A 22,640-nucleotide genomic window follows, 5' to 3' on the forward strand; every position below is an offset into this window, starting at 1 on the left:
GAAAGATTATCAAACAATTTGGCGGACCCCCTGCAGTAACCATGAGGACCCCCTGGAGGCCCCGGACCCCCTGTTGAGGACCTCTGATGTAGACACACAAAGCCTGAGGCTATGAACATCTGGCCTGTAAACCCTGGCGTGTGCCTGCTACACCCAGCAGGGGGCGCTGTGCACCAACATAAGACCCCTGTAGGCGTCTGTTACTATCTAAACTCGGGAAACTGATTTCTTCATAGTGGCTGGTGCAGATTTGGTGCTCCGTATAACGTAGATTAATTGTATGCTAGATTATTTAAGGGTTTTGTTCGGGAGATTATATTCAGGAGGATTGCTCCCCGTTATTTGCTGTGACAGTTGGGAACAATCCGCCTCGACGTGGACGTGGTCATTTGGCGTGTCCCGACTTTGGAGTGACGGCTGTGCGGTCCTATGATTCCTCCGAAACTGGCCCCTTTTCTAACAAACTATACCGCTAACTTTAGTTATATACCGTGACCTATATACACACACACACACACACCTTTCGTTGGAAGTTGGAAGACGGTCCACCAAGATGTCGGTAGCGGGCTTCAAGAAGCAGTTTTATAAAGCCAGCCAGGTTTGAGAAACTTTTCTTTTTAGCTTAGCAACTGTCATGTTAGCAGCTAGCCTCGGTTAGCATAACGAGCTAACGGTTTGTTACAGTTGGTTACCGTTAATAACGCTGTGTTAATGTAGCTGTTACCGTGTGGTGTCGTTAGAGACGCTGTGTCCATGTGTGGAAATGTCACGGTTATTTTTGAGTTGACTCTTTTGTGTTATTTTTTTTTATTATATCGCGTTAAAGTTAATGAGCATCTGAGGTTTTGCATTAACTGTAAAAACTTACTTGAGCTAATGCTAAGAGACGTCATTGTGATGTTTGTTTGAGGTTTGCAGGTATTTCACATTTTTTAAGCAGCCTTACCCAGCAGTGCACCAATTCAGTATACACATCCTGTGGTAAACATTAGCTGTGTGTGCCTCAGGGACTCTCCTGGTGAGTCAGAGCAAGTAAAAGAACAATACACTAAAAAGTCATACAGCTTAAACTGAGCAGGTCTTGACACATTGAAGTTATCAGTTTTGTCTATTCAGGGAAAAGACCCTTTCCCTCCTTTAGTCAGTTAAACCTCAACAGCAGGTTTTAGTAATGCTTACTTGCAGAGAAGACTCATATATTCCAGCTGTGTTGTTGTGTTAGTCTTATGTTACGTGAGACAGATCAATATTTAGACATCTAAAATACCATTGCATTGGAAATACCACTTGGCTGCCATGCACATGTAAAAAGTGTTACTGTATTTTTAGTGTGTGTGAATGTTTTTAATTTTAGCCAGCTCTTTTAGTCATGGGCGGGGACGGTTAAAGTGATTTTCTTTTTTTTCTTTAAGAGTCTCTTTTCTTCCTACCCCTGCTGATCTAAGCAGGAAAGACATTTGGTTTCTGCCCCCTGCTTCCTGTCAGGAACAGACTCAGATCCCAGATGGTTTGGTTTGAAAGGGAAAAATAACACGATTTAAAAGCTGTCATGTCAGGAGTGTTGGTACTGACTGTAATGTAAGTTAATACTAAAGGTGTTTGAGGTATATTAAGTGGATCAGTGTGTGAAAAAGTAGACCCAAGGAAGGATGCAGAGAAGGAGGTGGAAATAGTGTCCTTTCCCTTTATTTGACTGCAATGCAGCTGCTTCTTTGCCAAAACTCCATGAGAGTCAATAACACTTCACATAGCTCAGATTTTCTCCGCAGGAGGCATGCAGGAAGTTGGCTGTGGAAATGAGTCGATATCTGCGTCCTGTCAGCTCACAAATCGTTGTTTTTCTCTTTTACTGTCTCTCTTTTTCACTGTCCTTCCTTCCCGGTTAGGTTTTTCTAGGAATTATACCTAACATTAAATATTTGGAACTTGAAATGTCAGACTTAAAGGGCAGCTAGAGCACAATCCTAAATGGAGATGAAGGATTTAGACAGTATCCAATAGGTGTTTTAACTGTATTTGTGCAGTTTATCAAGTTTTTACCTGCTTGACTGACAGCTAAAATACAGTTATACTCACATAGAGGACACCAAAGGGTTAATTAAGAGATAATATCAACATGTTATCAGCATCATTTTTGTAATTAATGACACAGATGCAAAATGATGCAAGAGAACCAGCTGATGCAAAGCAAATTTATCAAACACATCTATCTCTGTGTTTAGGTGTCCGGTTATTCTGTTCACCTGCCCGCCAACCAGTTTTGAGAATTTCCAGTAGCCATAGTATAAATTGTGATATTCAGTGTTTATTTGTATCCTTTTCCTAAGCTTTTAACATTAAGTGGAAGAAGCATCAAACTAGTGTTGAACAAATAATTTAAATTCTATTAATATTGCAATATTTTTAACGGTGAAATGTATTTTTTTTAAATAGATTATATATTGTCGTGCTGCAGAGATGTACGGGCCTAAACATAATATTCTACAGACTTTAGAAAGCATCTTTGTTTGGTACAACACTGTAATTATTGCAATGTATTTTTTAATTAAGATGAGAATAGTCTTACAATAATGATCATTTTCTCAATATTAATCAAACTAACCACAGTTGGATTCGATTTTATGAAAATATATATATTCACAAAATGTAATTTACCTTTTGTCACAACAATGCAAGGTAAATTGTATAAATAGAGCATCCATGTTACAAATTAATCCACCAGCAGTGTGTGCGCTTACTGTATTAGTGCATTGGCCCCTTCACTGCATTGCCTTGTGTTTTTCTGGCCTTACATGTTCATTATTATTGAGTTTTGAGACACAGCTCAAACAGGAGAGAGTAGATTCCAGATATGTGCTAATGAAAGGCTGTGGTTCATTAGCTCCTGTGTGTAAAAAGTAGGAAATGGTAGGTAGGTAGGTTACTGATTAACTGGAAATAACCAGGAGAGTGTTGCATTTTGAATTCTAGATGCAGGGAGGTAAGAAAATATCTAAAAGGAGAAGCACCAAGAGAAAACAATCAAATAGTCTTCATGATTGAAAGGCTGCTGAATCTCAATCACACCTACATTTTTTTAATTTCTGATTACAGAAACAAGATTCCCTTCTTATTGAAATGTGGTTTGGTCAGATACTGTGATTGCAGAGCTCTTTTTTTATATATAAAGCTTCGATCTCGAATCACACAGACCTGGTTTTCATGTATACTAGACGCAGTGTTGCATCTATAAAACAAGTTTCCTTTTAACCCTTTTTTCTAAATGACAAATTATGGCTTTGACAATAAGCTTGTTGTGATCTGAAAATATTTTCTCCCCACTTAATGACGTTGAACGGCTTATTTTTTTAAATGCTATGTTAGGAAACAATACTAATCTACTTTAAACTGACCTGCTATCTCTTTCTTTTGCTTCTTATTTGGCATCAAGGCCTCTGTATAAGTCAGCTTTCTGCGTCTTGCAGTCTCCAAGTCACCTGAAGCCAAACAAGATTTTGAACTAAGCTTTGTGATAATTTAGTAGCAGTAAACTGACTGCTTGTACCTTAAATACCCAGCTATTATGATGAAAAGGAGACCTGCTAGAGAGTGATCCCTCTGTGTAGCTCTGTGCATGTTTATACCAAAACTTCCAGATGTAACCTTTTGTGGATGTTTTTGGGCTTCATTCCTTTTAGCCTGTGTGCATGTAAACAATGATGTTACACTGACAAGAGAACGAGATGTTTTCATTACCAGAAACAGAGACTCTTAGTGGCTAATAGTAAATCACTTTGCTGCTTCCCAAAATCAGAAAAGACTATGGTCCCGAGTTTAATGATTTACTACAAAAATAGGGATTAAGTTCATTAGTCTTTCCTAAAAGTCATATAAGGCAGAATAGGGTTCGGGAAAGTATAAGATAGCAAAAAAGTAGGACTGGAAACTTCAATCTGAGGCGGGAGTCAAACGCTAACTAGACTGAGAGTGGAGGCTGTATCTTTACTTGTGACCTGAATCCCCCAAGGCCCCCTGTCATGTGCTTTCCGCATACAGCAAACAAGAAGTTTAACTTGAAGATCCCAGTACTGTCACTCTGTCAGCTGCTGCTCGGGAAAGAGTAACTAACCGTTATGCATTTCATTTTTCTGTTTGTAAGAACAAGCGATGGATAAACAAACCTTAGTTATTAAATCTGTATACTCAAAGCTTTGATGTTCCCCTTTGTGACTACATTGAGCTCTACTGTCAACTACCCATCAGAATATTCTTTAAATGAGCATTTTCCTCAGAACCAGAAAGTCTTGGTAATTCCAGTAATCATAAACAATAGTTTGAGTCATGTAGGAAATGACTCACTACTGCTATTGTTCAATCACAGATGATCACATTTAAATAAAGGAAAGAAAGGAAAAAGGCATCTTTATATTTTCACCAAAAGATTGAATAAGTCTAAAAAAACGACTTAAGTGCTATGCCACCTGAAAAGAGCACGTGGTCAGTATGTAAAGGCGTCATAGGCCATGCCTATTTCAATCCACTTGCCGCTGTGGTGGATTCAAAAATCTACCAGCCACTTAATAGATCGCACTGGGTTTTTTTAGGCAGGTGAGTGAAGCAAATTTAGCAGCCACTTGCATACTTTACCAACATTTGGCTGGTGGCTGGTGCTATTTTCCAACACTGTGCACTGTATATATACACTATGTATGTATTGGATTCTATTTATGTTATGTACAAAGTGTTTATTTTCTGACCCACTACTGCTGTTACAAATAAATTCCCAGTCTGGGATCATTAAAGTAATTCTATTCTATTCTATAGACCAGGTCCTACAAATACACACTTAATAACTAGTCTTAAAACTATCATTAGTTAAAACTAGAAAGGAATCACTCATATTGTTGATATACATAATGATTTTAGGAAAGTTTTAAAGAGAATAAAGTTAAAATCTAAGTAATTAAATTGTAGATTAAGTATCCCTCTTTCAGGGCCTCTTTTACAGTGTATCCAAGCTGTTTAAATGCTCCCTCTGTTAGTACTGTAAGCTAAATAATGAAACATTAACAGCGTTGTTATAACCTTCCTCAAAAGTGAAATGCACAAGATGAAATCCTGGTTTTAGCACTACAAAAAAGTTGCATTTTGACTGGAATCATGGCATAATCCTAATTTAAAGTAGTCATTGTGGTTTGCTTTTGTCTTTGTGGAATAGGTCTACATGTTACTGTGCAACCAAGGACTGTTGTTGTGTCTTGTGGGCCATTTTCATTATCTTTGTTGTGGTGATGGGGGATGTTTTTCTGCCCATTCTACTTGAAGAACCATGTAGCTCACGGACACAGCAGTCAAGGTCTTAAGTATCTTGAAGCCACAGCAGTACAGACTGATTACAAAGTCAGAACAACAGTTTAATTAATGTTCCAGTTCTCTGTGGCTGACTTTTGCCTCTGAAAAAGCACAAATCCTGCTCACAATTTAAGGAATTGGCAAAGATGGTGGATGTACAAAAACACTTGTACTGTACATGCACATAAAAGGGACTGGAGAGGTTTCACCTGGAAATACATCTGCTTTCAATCAAAATGTTTTAGTCTACTAATGTTGTAGCGTATTGTCATTATTGACATAAAAGAAACTGTTGGCTCGTCCAACATTTCTCCATCCTGCAAAGTGTAAACAAAAGGGGTTGCATAACGTTGCTAATCTTGTTGTTCTCTGTTTGATTTATCTGTTTTTGTTGACCTAGTTCATTCTAAATTCCTGTGTTAAAGGTATAATTTGCACAACGCAGAGCAACGCAGTGCTCCACATTTTGTGCGTTCAAGTGTTTCCCCACTCAAATGAAAACTTTATAAGCAGCATTAATTAATTAGTGCTTTCTCTCCTCCCCCTTTCTTCTCTCTCTCCTTCTTTTTCTGTCTCTCTCTAGATGGTAAGTGAGAAAGTTGGAGGTGCTGAAGGAACTAAACTAGACGATGACTTCAGAGACTTGGAACGGGTAAGAGAAGCGTCTTTCTGTGGCCCTAAGGAGAAACATCTTTGACCAAAGCTGTTGGTCTGGTTGGCTTTACACATAGTAAACAAACATAATGTGGGACTTCCGTTCCTGATGTTTACACCCCCATTTAAAGCATTATTACATCATCCACCATTTAAAACTGTGTCCAAGACCTAAATAAAACAAATGAATTAGTAACATTTTATTAACACTGTTTTTCAAGCAAAAATGCCAAATTCAGTGTTTCCTGCTCATCACATTTTCTGGCTTTCTTAGCCTTCAAAATCAACTTGATTTTCACTGCTTTCTGACTTGTTATAGACTTTACATTTATTAACAGGCGGGTTAATTAATTATGAAAATCATTGTTGGTTGCTGCCCTGGTTTACATTTCTAATTTTGTTCATCATCAAAGGAACTGTACTCGTACTGCGATTGCGCCTATACAGCTCTTACAGATGTGACACGTGAAATACTGTTGTTTATTCACGGCCTAAGTAGAAAATAACTCTTTAACCAACTAACTTTTTAAAATATGTGAACTATGCGTATGAACCTACGAGCAAGCAAAGGTTAACAACAGGTTTACCAGTGTTTCTCATTTTCCTGTCACTATGTAATTGTAGATGTGTGATTACAGTAGTGATAGACGTGTTATGTACTGTATGTGCTGTGTTTTGTAGAAAGTAGATGTGACCAGTAAAGCGGTAGTGGAGGTAATCTCCAAAACATCAGAGTACCTTCAGCCCAACCCAGGTGAGAAGAACCTGCTTTCATCTATTTTAATTTAAACTGTTTGAACTCTGTGATGTAATGCATTTTAACTGACTCCTGCAGCGTCACGAGCCAAACTCTCCATGTTGAACACCATGTCAAAGATCCGCGGTCAGGTGAAGAACCCAGGCTACCCTCAGGCCGAGGGGCTGCTAGGGGAATGTATGGGCAAGTATGGACGGGACCTTGGAGAAGACACTAACTTTGGTAAGATTTGTGTGTTTGTGGGTGTGTATTGTAGCACAGGAATGTTAGGGTTTGTTATTATGAGTTATTGAATTTACATGGTTTTGCTTGAGTTTGTATGTGTGGAATGCTGGCTGGTAGATTGCACCCAAAGTGTGTACATTTACATGACTATTTTAAGTATTGTGTTTTTTGTCAGTGTGTGGGTTTACTACACTATTACTACTACTTTGTCACTGAGGTATTAATATCTGTCTGTGTGGCTAAAGGTGGAGCGCTAGTAGATGTTGGAGAGTCCATGAAGAGATTGGCAGAAGTTAAAGACTCTCTAGATATCGACGTCAAACAGAACTTCATTGATCCATTGCAAGGGCTCTGTGACAAGGACCTGAGAGAGATACAGGTACATTAACAACATATTTTCTCCAAAATGGCAAGTTGAATTTGAGGCAAGACCCCCACCCTACTAAAGCAACTATGGCTCTTGTCAACTCAGCATCATCTGAAGAAGCTGGAAGGCCGTCGCTTGGACTACGATTACAAAAAAAAGCGTCAGGGCAAGATCCCAGATGAGGAGGTCCGACAGGCCCTGGAGAAGTTTCACGAGTCAAAGGAAGTGGCTGAGACGAGCATGTACAACCTGCTGGAGACTGACGTGAGGACTAAGTTATTACTGTTCAGCATGTGATGTTAGTGTCTGTCCTCTGAAGCATAATTTTAAGCATGATCCTGCCTCTGTGCAGTCCATCACGAAAATAAAAAGGGCAACTACATATATATATATATTGCCACCACAGTATCATGCAAATCATTTCATCAGATGCTTCATTGTATGAGCTTGACCTAGCTTCACGTTTGCTGCAGTTTGATACACACCCACAGGACAAACACGCATCAGTAGTTACGCCTGTAAAGGTGTTTAGTCACACTGGAGATAAACATGCCTCTTAATAGCTACAGTTAAAATGTAATCACTATTTGGGTTTTGGGTTTGGGAAAAGAAGCATTTGTTAGTCCTGTTCATAACTGCAGGTGTGCACAGCTGTAGGAGAGGAGAACAAAACAGCTTAGAACATATCCTGTATATGAGTGCATGTACATAAGTCTAGGTCTATACCACACTACAGCAGATGAGGGTTTAGTTTCAATACTGGGAACTGGTTGACAGTGTGAATATGACCACTGCTACCTAGAGGAAGTCTGTCTGTTCTATATTTCCTGTTAATCTCTACATCCAGCTTTTTATATGTTGTTCTCTATTTAAATACTATGTATCTGTAAGTGTTAGCGAGAAAGATCATTTTGGACGTTATAAATTAGTAGTTTGACAAAATAATCTAAACTTAAAGGGTTTTGAGGTGGGGTTGTATGTCGTAGGTATCAGTGTATTGCCTTCAGTCGATGAAGGTAAGGCGAGGTAAAGCGGCGAACATATTCTAGATACACAGTAGCATGCGCTTACACTGACATGGACTATCTTAGGTGAGCCTTTTTTAGATGACTAAAATACGTTTTTGCTGCAGCACCCGTTCACAGCAGTATATAGTTTAGCTCCTGTGTCAGGACCCCCGTGTTCTTCTCCAAATTGGGGGGGCTCTGAAAATCATCTCCTGATACAGTACACTGATTAATTATACAGTATACTGATTATTAATAACTACCTCATACAACCTCACTTCAAATTAACCAAAATACCTGTTACTACCACAAACATAGGACCATGAGTTAAGATTGTTTGGTCCAACAATTTTTAATTATTTATCACATTAACTTCCTGATTATGTATCTCTAAGCCGTATGTGCCCAGATGCTGTCACCAGGGCTTAAAGCTGTCAGGCACCATGCCTAGAGCAGTTTTAAACTAATTAATTACTTTATTTAATACATTGTACAGGTTTCCTTCCAGACAACTTTTCAGGCTCACCAATCATTTCTTGCTTAAACCCCTGTGTCACTGCGACTTTAATGAATCGTGTTATTTAAAATTCAGAATATGGAACCGTTTATCCATTAAAATGATAAATACAGTAACTTTAGCAAAGTGACACTGATTATCCTGTGTGTGTTTGTGGGTGTCTGTGTGTGTTTGTTTGTGTGTGTCTGTGTGTGTGTGTGTGTCTGTCTGTGTGTGTGTGTCTGTGTGTGTGTGTGTGTCCGTGTGTGTCTGTCTGTGTGTGTCTTACTGTGTGTGTCTGTGTGTTTGTGTGTGTGTAGATAGAGCAGGTGAGCCAGCTCTCGTCCCTGGTGGAGTCCCAGCTGCAGTACCACAGACAGGCTGTCCAGGTGCTGGAAGAGCTGTCTGACAAACTCAGAGACAGGTGCAGTAATGACACCTGACTCACACAAATACCAACATATTGTATAGTGCATGTGACTGTGCGACTTTCTGCTTTCTCGAGTCTGGTTCTGTTTAGTCAAAGTCAGTCAGTAAAAGTAACTTCAAACATCATCTTTTATTTATTTTGGATGTTTTGAAACAGGATGAATGATGCTCAGACTCGACCAAGACGGGAATACACACCTAAACCCAAACCTATCTTTGACTTCGGAGACGACAACCATTCGAATGGCGGCTACTCCACCTCAATGGCCCCTCCACCTTCACGCAACTCAGGTAAGAAACAGCTGATGGGCTCATTATTAGTGAGGATCATACAATTTTATCATGAACACTTGATTAAAATATGTTTAAACTAACTATTACTGTCAAAATGATGAAGTGGCTTACTGTACTGTACTGTTTACACCAAAACAACAGATGATGTCGCTAACAAAAGAACAAAATAAACTCTCTCTTTGGCATGATTTTGTATTCATTCCTACAATTACACAGCCACACGAAAGGGCAGCATAAGATGTGTGGAAAAGAGCTGTCTTACTAGACTTCCAACAGCAATAAAACATCCAGCTGTTTCTACACACACACAGATGGACCAAAGTAGCGTGCCAGCATTGAACACACTCCTTAGATATCAGATAGAAAAAACTCTCTGCATTGCCAACATGATTGCTCAAGACCTGCAACCAATCAGTGCCACTGAGCACAAATATGTGAAACGAATTCTCTCTTTTTCTGTCCGTGCTCTTATTGAGGTCGCGTAAACAGTGGCATAAACTGAATGTGTTGACTGGGAAAATGGATGTCTGTTACTGCATTGGAGGGAGGGAGAGAGAGAGAGGGAGAGAGAGGGAGAGAGAGAGGGAGGGAGGGAGAGAGAGAGAGGGAGGGAGAGAGGGGAGGGAGGGAGGGAGAGAGGGGAGGGAGGGAGAGAGAGGGAGGGAGGGAGGGAGAGAGAGAGAGAGAGAAAGGGAGGGAGAGAGGGAGGGAGAGAGAGAGAGAGAGGGAGGGAGGGAGGGAGGGAGGGAGAGAGAGAGAGAGGGAGGGAGGGAGGGAGGGAGAGAGAGAGCGCGAGAGAGTCTCCAGCTCTGTCATCTGGCTGGCCTTTCTCCAACTGACCTTGTTCCTCTTTCCTGTGATATCATCAGAGCCGTCTTTTCACTTGGCCACATTGTCCTTTCGGAAACCCAGATTGTGTGAGTCACAGTTTGTGTGCAGACCGTTTTTTTTTTTTTGTCATCACAATTCTTGTGGTTTTGAAATGGTCCAGTGTGTTTGCACAGCTTCTGGTGTGAAATGTAGGAAGTAGGAAGTTGCTTCTCAACAGGTTCGACACATAAATGGTGGTTTGTTGTGCACGTATTTACTGTTTTTGTACTTTAACTGCATGTGTGTGGTTTTGTATGAGATCCACATCCTGTATTCTAGATACTGCAGCCTGACTTACTAAACATTCTCAACACCTCTGCAACCACTGACTCAGTCCACAATGAATTAAAGAATGCAGCAAACTAATATATATCTAACAGTCAGTCAGGAAATCATTATTTTAAGGAATGATTGGAACAAACTTCCAAACTACCCAAATACAACTGATATTATTTTTATTATTATTATAATTATAGTAAGTTACGAAGCTTGTGATTTGGTCAATTGCAGGAAAGTTGTCTAACAAGCAGCTGGTGCTAGAATTATAGTTAGTTATTAATGTTTATTATTTCCAGTGGTACTTCAGTTAGTATCAGAATTTCAATTATTGTTATAAAGAGTAATAAACTGTAAGCAATATTCATCTTCATTCATCATTGTTTTGCTTTACACACAGTTGAGGTTGATAATGGGAACAAAATGTACCGCATTTAGTTTTTATCACCCAATTTTTATTAAAAACTACTGTATTAGTGCATAGAGTGATTTTGTGTGTCCATGTGTAAACCAATTATTTTTAGCCCATTACGTTAGGGACCATACAGCGTAGAACTGATTTGACTTTGGAGCAGTGTTCGGCATACAGTACAGTATAGCACATGCTTATATTGAGGAGAAACGTTTTCTTTTTCTGGAACCACTAATCAATCTGTTATTTCTTTCAAGCTGTTATTCCAGGTTTAAGATGTGTAAAGAAGCACCATCAATACATGAATACATTTATTAATCTATGGTTTAACCTTGCTGTCATAACTGGTCATGGTAGGGGGTAGACAAAATAGCACATAACTAATAATTATCTTACCATTATCTTTAAAGCAACTGCATCAACAAGCACTGATGGAAAGTGGGTCATCTTAGCGTACAAACTAATTCCAAGCATCTTTCAGTTTATCAAACTAAGTCAAACTTCTTTCAAAGAGAGATTTTGCCACTTATTGGCATTTATTGAAATACAACCTAGTTTTACAGAAATGTTTGTAACTGTCATTACGTTGCTTCAGACTTTTCTGCCTCTGTAAACTGACACTACGGAGTAAGACACAGGAATGAGTGACTGAAGCGTTCTCCATCTCTAGCCTGCCCAGCAGTCTGTGGGGTTAACTTGATACAATGAGAAAATTGTTTGGAGAAAAAAAAGGAGCCTAGTTTGTTTTGTGTGTGGAGCCGACTGTCCTCTGCTGATCTATGTGAGGACACAGAGAAAGGCATAGATGGAGGAAAGGATGGATAGGGAGGGAAGAGGGCAGTCATACACAAACCATTTTGTGATTTGTCAGCACTCTTGAGCTTGTTTGCAATGCTGTGTTGAAGATGATCTCTCACCCCACATGCTAATGCCATGCCAACATGCATATAACTGCAGTATTCAGTGGATGGCATGCTGAATGTGTGCAGTGTGACACAAGAATGACTTTCCCTCATTTTCCCCTCATTCTTTCTCTCCTTGTTGCGTTTTCTCAGCTCCGGAGCAGCCAAGCTGTAAGGCGCTGTATGACTTCGAGCCAGAGAACGAGGGAGAGCTGGGCTTCCGCGAGGGCGATATCATCACTCTGACCAATCAGATCGACGAGAACTGGTACGAGGGAATGCTGAACAGCCAGTCGGGATTCTTCCCTCTCAACTATGTTGAGGTCCTCGTTCCGTTGCCACACTAATATAAAGAGAGCAAGAGAGGTAAGGAGGGGACTGAGAGGAGGAGGAGGAGAGAGCAAATAGAATTAGTAGCGAGGGAGGAAAGCGAAGCCAAGGGATGGTCCGCAGAATTTTCATTTTCACCTTCAGCTCCAACGTCACCATCATGGACGAGCACTTTTTGTCATTTGGAGGTCTGGAGAAGATGATCACGTTTCAAAGTCCAGACCAGAATATCTACCTGTTCCACCCAAAGGTTAAATCATCTAAGACGGACACAAAATGACATGACCTCGTTATCTGGCAGTCAGAAACATTTCCTGAGGACTAACTGATGACACATTTATAAGCAATATTTGTTTTTAACCACAAGAAATTACTGAAATTGTAAAGATAATTTGTATTAAATCGAGTGATTATGATGGGGTGACATTCATATCATCCTTTTTGTGTGACTACAGTCTGTTTATAACGCACAGTCAGTTTTCAGGCTGAGGGGGCCAACTCAAACCCCACAGTAAATGTCATGTGTCACTTGACTGAATATTATCCTCATTTCAAAACTGAAAACTTTGTTTGTGCCCCTTAAGGACTGAAACTCACCTCTTGATGCCACCTGTTGGCGAGACTGAGAATTACTTTTACCCAAACTAAAATGGAACTACACATGACGAGATATGTAGTCTTACCAGTTGTGTCTAAAAGAAGAAATACTGCAATCACATTTTTAAGGAGAAACAAGCAAAATTAGCCAAAAATTTGTGATTTAGACCATTTTCAGGTATGGGCCTATTTGTATTGCCTTTTTAAAGATCCACGTCTAAGCTGCGATGGCTTCAAAAGACAACAGGCCTTATACAGTGGTGTCCTTATATCGTTTAAGTATTTGATTTATGTCAGTCTCAACCTACTACAGTAGTTTTTAAAGTAGAACTGCTAACTCAATATGTGAGAAAACGTTGTAATTGCACCTTGGTCCTCAAATGAGATTGATATGTGTGTGACAGACTAACTTCACCAATACACACAGACCCAAAGTTTAATGCAGACGTTGCACCTTTTTGTCACTGAAGGCAGCCATGTTTGTCGTCTAGAGATGCAGAATGATACGTTGTTATGTGGTTGTCTGCTAGTCTGTTCAATAGAGGAGACAGAGCCAAAAAGTCTTTATAAAATGCAATAGAAACATATCGCTTTGTGTGCCCGTTTGCTAAACTGCTAAATATTGTGTAACATAGCCATATATTCATTTAGTTTTGGGCCTGTTTGTCTTAGCATGTTCAACCTTTTCGTTTACTCTGTCTTTTGACCTGATTTAGGCGCCTGTTAACTCCGTACAGTGCCTGAATACATGACGCTGCTGGCAGCATCTCCGTTTTTCATATTCATCATTAAGTGTCTCAGTATTTCTGTCTGCCCTTGTGTCTTTGAGAATGTGAAATCTGTGCTTTGAAACTTATTCTGATGATTCAAAATGGCGCTTTTTATTCGTTATGGGCTGGTTGGGCTGGTGTAGACGGGTGTCGTTCCTATTTAGTTAATCTAGTTAGACAAGGCTGGTTTCTTGTTCTCGTGATTTATGATTTAGCCACAGTCCACACTTGCAGAAGGAGTCTAATCCAACATACACTGCACAGTATGAGGGAAAGAGCTGGAGTGAAAGGGAAAACATCAAGGGAAAAATAATTGTAAGCTGTTGTCCATTTTGATTAAATTGGAGAACTTTCGTTACCAAACATGAATCCTCACCAAACGAGCATCGTCGGTCCAGCTGATTTTGAATTGTCTGGGGGAAAAAAAGGTTGCAAATGTGTAACCTCCCACTGTTTGCAGTATGTTTCTGCTACATGTCCCCTCTTCTTATCTGTGTCACCACTCCACGCTGCCAAACACTTCCCCCACTCCTGAGTTTGGTCCTTTTTCTAACATGTTTACATCTCGGATCTAACTACATTTCAGTGCTTGTATCAAGTTCAGGGCAAAGTTAAAGGACTGTAGGCGGTGCTGTCTGGATCACACTTAAAAATAAAGTCCTTTGTTTTAGTGCCTTTGGGAAAGAAAGGAGGGAAAATACCGCAACTAATCCAGCAACCAAAAACTAACCTAGCTACTTAAGAATATGGTCAACAATTTCTTTTCTACTTTTGGTTTTTATTCCTAGCCGTTGGCACTTTTCCTGTGTAAAGATTAACTGCATGTGTGCACATTTCTGCACAGTTCTCACACTACAGGCAGTTTCCTGGACATGTCGTTAAAACAGACCACCAGCGGAAACTTTTCCTAATGTAGATTTTAATCCATGTTTGAAAAAAAAAAAAATGTCCGGCAGATTTCTTTTTTAAAGAGCTATGTATTTGTTTAATCAGTCTTAAATGCTCTTTTGAACATCATTAAATCATTCTGGCTCTCTATAGTATTATTTTTTATATACAAGACCTTAAAACATTTAAATTAATCTTTGCATGTAGTCCTATATTACACCTTGTAAATGTATGTCTTTAGATTAAGTTGCCTTTTTACTTTTGGTATGAGAACAACAGATTTAACTGCAATATTTTGTCTTTTATTATCAAAGTATTTGTATGTGCTTCTTTCTTGTCCCTCCCTTCTACAATAAAAAAGAAAAGAAAAATGTGTCATTGTTTCATATCAATAGTGAGGTCTTCTGACTTCACAGTGGTGGCCTAAAGGTTAGAGAAGCGAGGGTGTGAGGGCTGGAGGGCCGCCGAATCAATCCCAAGACCGGCAAGATAAATTTGGGTGGGGAAGTGAAGAAGCATCACTCATTACCACCACTGCCCTTGAGCAAGGCCCATAACCCCCAAACCGCTCCAGTGGAGCTGCTCAGTGGCCAGCAGAGCAGAATGCGGTTGTGCTTTGCAGCTTCCAGGTGTAAACGCGTAACTTGGTGAATGTGATCAGGGCGTTCCTGAAAAAGAGAGCATTGCTCAGTGTTCTCCCTCAGAATAAATAAAGGTTAAAATGTATATATGGCTGGCTCTAAATTATTTTAAATGAGTGAAAATGGAAAAATAAAACACAAGGAAGTGCTCAAAATACTCATACGCACTTACTGTGCATATTAGAGCACAATATTTTTTGCCACAGTGGGACATTATTTCAGCGCCAGAGGAATGAGTAATGGTGACTGATTTTAATGTTAAAATATTAGTTTTAAACTTAACTGTGTTGATTTCAGGACTGTATTTTTTGTTCAAAGGGATATTTTTGAGTTTATATTGTGACTTAGCTGTTGTAAACATTGTTATCGCTCTAGAAACAATAATTTGTTACATCTAAAAATCTAATCCTCTTCTGAAATGATTCTTTTTATAATATAACGGTAGTCCTTTTTATTTTTACAAATAAAAAAACAACCAGTAAGAGTATTGTTAAACTACCACACTGATCTATTTAAAGTTTTGTAGGCCAGTGCCAATACAACCAGTGAACTCATTTGTACTACAAAGACCCAGAGGCATTGTAATCAGTGCCTCTGGGTCTTTTGAGTTTTAGTTATCTATATTTTATTGTAATCACTTTAAAAAATGTTAAACACTCAGTATGAGGTTCAGTAAGAGGTTGAAAATGATTCAGACTGGATGAAATTGAAAAACCCGAAATGAAAGCTCAATGCATCCCTAAAACTCTTGAATAATATCAGTCACTTGGTCTCTGACTTCACTGATCCTCTGACTTTTCCTCTAGCGCCGCCATGAAGTTTGAATTTTTGCTTTTGAGTTTAATCTTTTTTCAACAAATATTCTAGAGGATTGGATACCTTCAACTACACACTAATGAAGATCCCGTCGTCCTCAGCTGTACTTTGTGTTTAGTGCTGATTAGTAAATATTAGCATGCAAACAAGCCATTAAGGTAGATGGTTAACATCGTAACAGTAGACCTGCTAAACATCAGCATGTTAAATTGTCATTGTGAGCATTCTGACGTAAGCATTTAACTTCAATCACCGGTGAGCTGCTAGCATGGCTGGCTATAAGTGTTGTTTAAGAAAGAAAAAAAAGTCACCAAAGAACAAACATCCGTGTTTAAATAGTTCCAGTGTTTATATTTGAATGCTTAGTGGATCATCAGCAGGCTTAAGGCATTGCTCTGTTTTCATACATGTACATCACATGATCCACAGTTGGTAATAAATACAGTACAGGTAAAGAGGAAGCAAATATCTGTCCTAACCAACAGGACTCATGTAACCTGACTTGGAGACAGTAGAGGGGCACATTCACAACACACACACAAACCCACACACACACACAGATTCATACTTGCACCACATTGCAACTGTCCAATTTGACTCGAGGAACACAAACTTTCACAAAACCTATTGCAGAGTACAGTTGAGGTCAAACCAAGACACAGTTGCATACTATGTGAATGTAGAATATTTAACACTACTCATTTTCACTGTTTTCCCAACCACTGCTCCATTGGTTTAGTCTATAAAGGCGATTACAACACATTAAACGTTTATATTGTACATATCTGGCAATATCTGCTCCTACCACAGGATACTGGCACAGACAGGCACATAGGTCCGTGTGGAAAAGTCAGACACACTGATTTCTGGTCCATGAAATGTTTCAATTTAGTGTCCTTCTGTGAAATGTTAGTATTGTGTTCTCTGATCCGCTGCTGTTTGGGTTTTTTGTACATTTAATTCACAATATCAAAATGTAAGTATCACTCAAGTATGAAAGAATTCAAGGCATCTTATGTTTTTCAAGCAGGGTTTTGTTTTTTGTTTTTTTACATTGTACGTCCGTCACTCCAATCCTGTCAGCTCTGCACAAAAGTGTTCTTTTGTTTGTTTGTTTTTAATGGAAAGACTTGAGATGAAGAGTGGCCCACATGCACAACAAATCCACTCAGTGTATGTTGCTCAGCTGACTGTAGACGTGCTCTAAGATCTGAGAGTAGGCCTGATCTTTGGGAGCGTGGCAACTCAGGGAGCCCTGAGGAAGAGAGAGAGAGAGAAAGTTGTGAAAGACAGGTCAGCTGGCTCACACTGAGGGTGTACAAAGTGCTGAAAGAGTGTCAGGACCACCACCTAACAATCTGTCCGAGTGGAAATCCATTTTGTGATTTCAGGTCTTATAAATCCCCCTACCTTGATCTTGTCCAGCATGGTCGTATCCGGACACCAATACTGGCTGAACTGGACGAGGTCAGGAGCGCTCCTGTAGTAGTCAACCAGCAGCATCTGTGGAGGATGATTACATAATAACTGACATACTGTATATACGTATGTGTATATAGTATTTTCGTAGGACTGATGGTGCAGTATCTGTACCATCTCATTAAGAACATCGCTGGTGAGAAAGTTGTCCTGTACGTAGGTGACCTCTACAGCCACTGGGATACCGTGGTCATTAGGCCGTTGCTGCAGGAGGGCAGATGGTGCACAAGTTTATCAGAAACATGAGCACAAGTGTCTAAATTAAAGTGACAAAGCAATGAAATAAGAAGGTGAATAGATTACTGATGCCTTTGTCCTCACCTCGGGCGGTGGTACGACCCAGAATGGAGTTATTGTGGACGCCACGCCTTGATTGCCATGATAATAAGGTCCTGAAGGAGAAAAAGAAGTAGGAACCTTAGTGGCCTGATGGTCAGAAAGCCTGTGTTTCCATGAGACGACCACGCTTCATCATATTGATGATGCCTTCACATTGTCCCTTTAAGACCTTTATCATAAATTGGTTACAGTAGTTGTGGAGCATTTTCTAAGTGACAGTATTTTCTTGTGAAACAATAGGGTGATAGAAGAATAACTTGATTATTGTGTTGATGAAGTTATCCATTTATTAACTTTCCAAGCTTCCTCATTCAAGTGCAATATTTACATTACCAAATGCTGCTACCTGTAGACATTTTATCACTTTATTCAATTGTTATTGAAGCACAGTTCGGTAGTGACACTCGTGGGTCACTATTTCTAACACACTTTTTCTAATTACTGTGTAAATTGTAGACAGACCCTCTTTCTCCTGCTTTGTAATGTATATTATTATTTCAGTGGTAAGTGTCTGTTATCTGTTTTTACAGCTCCCTATGGAAGAGATATTCACAGAGAATTTCCCTAATCTGTCACATCCATATAGTCCCACACTGTATGAAGCCAGGCTCGTACCACAGATGACGCCCAGACAGGGCTGGAAGCCGTTGTTTGAACCCTGCAGCCTCAGCTGATGGTCCATCTGAGAGTCGATGTCCTGCAGCGACGGCAGAGCCGGACCTCGCGGGTGACTGTGGTACCAGCCCACTAATGACAGCCCGCGCATGAACAGGTTCTGACAGATCTGGAGCCAACGAGACAGACGCTGATTAGAAAAAACGCCTAAATGAGGTTATTAATTTCCACTCAGCAATAACTGAATCATTCCAATTCTAAACCCTAAATTGAAAATTTCAGCTCAGTTTTTATGTTGGCAGTTACAGTTTGGCTTTTAAGTTTCACATTTTTGCTCACAGAATTCACATAAACTGATGTGTGCTGCTATCAAATTGCTGATATTAGTGCACAGAATCTAAGGGGGGAGACACTATTTGGAGATTTTGCATTAAGGTCTTTATACCAGGACAGTTCAGTCAGAGCTTGGAGTCTTGAAACACTTTTGTAAAGCTGGAACTTTAACAAGAGACAAAATTTGACTTTTTTTTTTTTCAAATCTCATGTTGTCAGAAATGGTACAGTTTTGCACCAAATATGTGTAACAGATGGTATCAACCCAAAATTGCTGCAACAACTTATGAGACATAAGAAACTCAGTCATATAATGGCGTTACACTAAATACTGCGCAGCATTTAAAGTTTTTGCTTCATTTGAATGGCCGGAATAATTTATATCTAATAGTTCTCAATAACAATTGACTTCAATTATAGAACAAAAGCTCGAGTAGCAGACCGCAAACCTGAACATCCAAACACTGTATCAAAGCAGAAAAGGCAACTACACACGCAGAGTAAGGAGAACAGGGAGATGCGACCCATGACCACATTATCATAGTTTATAAAAATTAGCACAAGTTTAAACTCTTGTCAATTAACAGTTTTAAGATCAGATCTTCTTCCTGTGCCCATGTTTATACACTCTTAAGTTTCAAACTTGAAACAGGGAGCTGCATCTCAAATTAATCTTCAGTTTCCAAGCTTTCAGGTGATGTATACCACTCCTACATGCCATTTACAGCTATCTCCTCCTAAACATCCCCTAACCCTAACACCCCTAAAAATAAGTGCTAGCTGCTGAACTGTCCTGCGGCACAGGAAGAACTTGTGAATTTTCAAAATGGGTGTCTTCCCCCTTCATGTCTTTGGGAGGCATACATGCTGCACTGTCCATGTGTTACCTCCTCCTCAACAGCAGAAGCAGAGTCTCTGTCTGCCAGCCTGGTCCGACAGGGGAAAGCCCTTAAGACTGTCAGCACTGAAACACATCGACCACAGAGAGGGAAAGACGCTGAGGTTAAAGATGGCTTTGTCTTCTTCTTACGTATATTTCCTTCAGTTACTTTCTTATCTTACTCACGTTGTGTATTTGTATCCCATCGTCCCCCGAGGTATCCCACCACCTCACTGGAGGTCAGGTGACAGTGGAAGTCCTGAGGAGGATAAAAAGCATGTTTCTTGGTCTCCTAACTGTTCATCCGTACTCAGCGACTCTGTTTTAGATACGTTTGTTACTCACCATTAGCAGCAGCACGTTACTGGACACGGCTACATTGAAAGGCTGGAATCTGTTGATGGCGGAGAAAGCCGACAGCTCCACGAGTGTGTGTGGATCCCTGAGGATAAAGGTTAGCGTCTATCAGACTTACAGTCACATAAAACTACACTGATCTTTCAAAATAAAAGCCAGTACCTGGCAGCATCCCTGGTGCCCAAGGTGCAATATCTGACAGGAATTCTCTCTCTGTCAGTTCGCCGTGAGACCATTAAATCTGTAACGGTAAAGATTTGTTTTTACAGTTTGTGGAAGCTAAACAAAATAATTGCAGAGCTTGTATATTTTACAAAGTTAGAAGAGAAGAGAATTATACCATTTAATCCAGGTTTGCTGTTCTTGTTCTTCTCATCTGCCTGCACAGCTGCCTTCCCTTCCTCCTCGTCCTCGTCGTCATCCTCCTCACTCACCAGGCTCTGGCGTCGCAAGAAAAAAACACAGGATATTGTGAAGGATAATGTGGATATGGTGATAAAGACAGTATAACACATGATGCGTCACCAAGATAAAACTGAGGGGTCACAAGATCTTTGTCCATTCTTAAAACAAATTAAAATAATCTGCCAGTGAATAACTCATGTTTCTGCTGTAAATCAACTTGTTTTCTAAAATTAAGTTGTCTTTATTTGAGAGCACCAACCTCTTCTTTCTTATTTAAGTACGGATGCAGCGATCTGATACACACTATCAGGCCTATACTGACTCAATCTACTCCTTTCAATGCTGTTTATATACTGGCTTATACATCAGCAGTTGACAGATATGGGTTTGTCAGTGGCTGACGCAGATGCTAATATTTAGAAACGAGTGCTGCCGGTAGCCGATATGTTGTTGTTGTTGTTTGGGTTTTTCGCATCAGATAAAATCCAACAATGTAAAAATGTTAATGTTGAATGGCTGTTTTAAGTACAAAAGTTCAAACTTCTCTTCTCACCATGTCTGCGCTGGGTTGGTACTTGTGCAGCCAGGTGGTTTTGTACTGGACCAGCTTCTGTCCCCTGTAGCGCACAGAAGCCCAGCCACAGCCAGACTTCTTGGCTGGGTTGACCAGACGTTTGCAGTGTGTTGCCCAGGCACTGGGGGAGTTAAAGATCTGGCCCGTCTCCACCCACCGGATTTTCCCATCATTCAACAGGTCTCCTACAAAGTTCTTACCCTGAGGGAGCAAGGAAACAAGTCATGTATGTGGGTTTGCTCCCTTAAAAAAACATGTGTGTGTATCATGTCAGGTTTGCTTTACATGAAGTGCAACCCTCACATAACACAACACTTGCATGATTAATGAATAACAACATTCTTACTGTCCCCAGCTGTGGTGTGTGTGTTATTACCAGGTAATGGATGGCTAGCACGCCGTCGCCCGGCTCCACCAGGCCGTCCTTGAGCAGCACTCTCAGGGTGATGCCTCTCCGAGTCAGCAGGGAGCCCCGGCCGGAGCTGGACCTCAGGTCTGCCTCCTCCCCTCCACTCAGCTCCTCCTCGTCCTCCTCTCCTCCATCCTCCACCACCTGTGGAGAGCTGGGAGGCTCTGAGCCTGAGGACACACACACAAACACACACACACATCGATGGATCCTAATGTGCCCAGGTCTGCTGGAGTGATACGTGAGTGTACAGTTGAAAATCATAACCTGGGATGTTTTGATGCGTAATGTTTTCTCATCAAACAGCCTCTTGTGAAAGGTCATATCACTCAGACTTCATGATTAACCAAAGCACCTGGCTACCAGTTAAACATCTGTATATCAGAGTTAAATCATGATCAATCAAGGCCAATGCAAATGGACATTATTTTAATTATAATGCCTGTATAATGAAAGCTCCACTGTAATGCAAGTAAGCACATACATAATTGCAGCATTCTAAAAATGATAGCAGTCCTATCATGGTAAAAGGACTCTCAAGGGGCCGAAACAGGCAAAAAGGATATTATAAATAACGTAATTTCATTCATTACGGCTAGGCTATACGGTTGGCCTTTTGTTTTCGCCTCCTATTAGGACGTGGCTCTCTCTCCGCGAGAAGAGGCCTGGTCCCCTCCTGTTAATTTCCCTCAGAATTACAATTAAACCTCTCTTCCATTATTCTCACCCATGTCTCTGAAAGCGTCGGAGAGCGCCTTTAAATCCAACTCGGTCAAAAGCGGCTCCTTTTTCCGGGCACTTGAGAGTGTGTGCGGGGGGTTTGAGCTTTTCTCCGGGGCAGATTTCACAGACACACTTCGCCACACTAGCTCCGGCTATTATTCAAAAACATAAAATGAAGGCGTCTGTGGCTCTGCAGTGTAGTTTCCTTGTTGTGTTGCTTTAATGTCAGTTCCCCTCCCCTTTCTTTCTCCCTCTCCCCGTCCTTGTCACTCTGCCCGTGTTCTTGTGTCTGGCGTGCCATGTCCGGTCTATCTGCCATTATTTACACATTCATGAGGCTAAAAATACCGCACTTGTATTAATAATGTGAAAAAAATCGGTCGGGGTTTGTAGGAAATGTAAACAATGTAGCCATTAATGTGCCGTTTCCTCCGGAGAGATGAAGCGTCGCCCCGTTGCGCGTA

At 40.4% G+C, this 22,640-nt stretch overlaps 2 protein-coding genes across 3 annotated transcripts; one reads left to right on the top strand and one right to left on the bottom strand.

Annotated features, from left to right (window-relative positions):
* Positions 1 to 230: 230 nt before the first annotated feature.
* On the top strand, positions 231 to 14,909 carry sh3gl1b (SH3-domain GRB2-like 1b). Of its 2 annotated transcripts, XM_083940536.1 has the most exons (10): positions 231 to 598; positions 5,915 to 5,983; positions 6,667 to 6,739; positions 6,821 to 6,964; positions 7,213 to 7,346; positions 7,440 to 7,598; positions 9,158 to 9,261; positions 9,424 to 9,557; positions 10,430 to 10,477; positions 12,174 to 14,909. In XM_083940536.1, exons 1-10 carry the CDS (start codon positions 554 to 556, stop codon positions 12,365 to 12,367), a joined length of 1,104 nt encoding a protein of 367 aa, XP_083796662.1. In that variant the 5' UTR covers positions 231 to 553; the 3' UTR covers positions 12,368 to 14,909. The 2 variants fall into 2 exon arrangements, with proteins under 2 accessions (XP_083796662.1, XP_083796663.1); XM_083940537.1 differs by lacking the exon at positions 10,430 to 10,477.
* Positions 14,910 to 16,500: 1,591 nt separating this feature from the next.
* mpnd (MPN domain containing) lies at positions 16,501 to 22,337 on the bottom strand. The gene is made up of 13 exons (XM_083940532.1): positions 22,181 to 22,337; positions 21,421 to 21,623; positions 21,024 to 21,245; positions 20,406 to 20,505; positions 20,228 to 20,306; positions 20,054 to 20,150; positions 19,895 to 19,967; positions 19,716 to 19,792; positions 18,496 to 18,664; positions 17,863 to 17,933; positions 17,656 to 17,745; positions 17,473 to 17,565; positions 16,501 to 17,317 (listed from the first exon to the last, which is right to left on the bottom strand). The coding sequence occupies exons 1-13, from the start codon at positions 22,182 to 22,184 to the stop codon at positions 17,231 to 17,233; spliced, it is 1,365 nt and encodes a 454-aa protein (XP_083796658.1). The 5' UTR covers positions 22,185 to 22,337; the 3' UTR covers positions 16,501 to 17,230.
* Positions 22,338 to 22,640: the final 303 nt, after the last annotated feature.

This window comes from Echiichthys vipera (genome assembly GCF_963691815.1).
Source record: "Echiichthys vipera genome assembly, chromosome: 3".
NCBI classification, from domain to species: Eukaryota; Metazoa; Chordata; class Actinopteri; order Perciformes; family Trachinidae; genus Echiichthys; species Echiichthys vipera.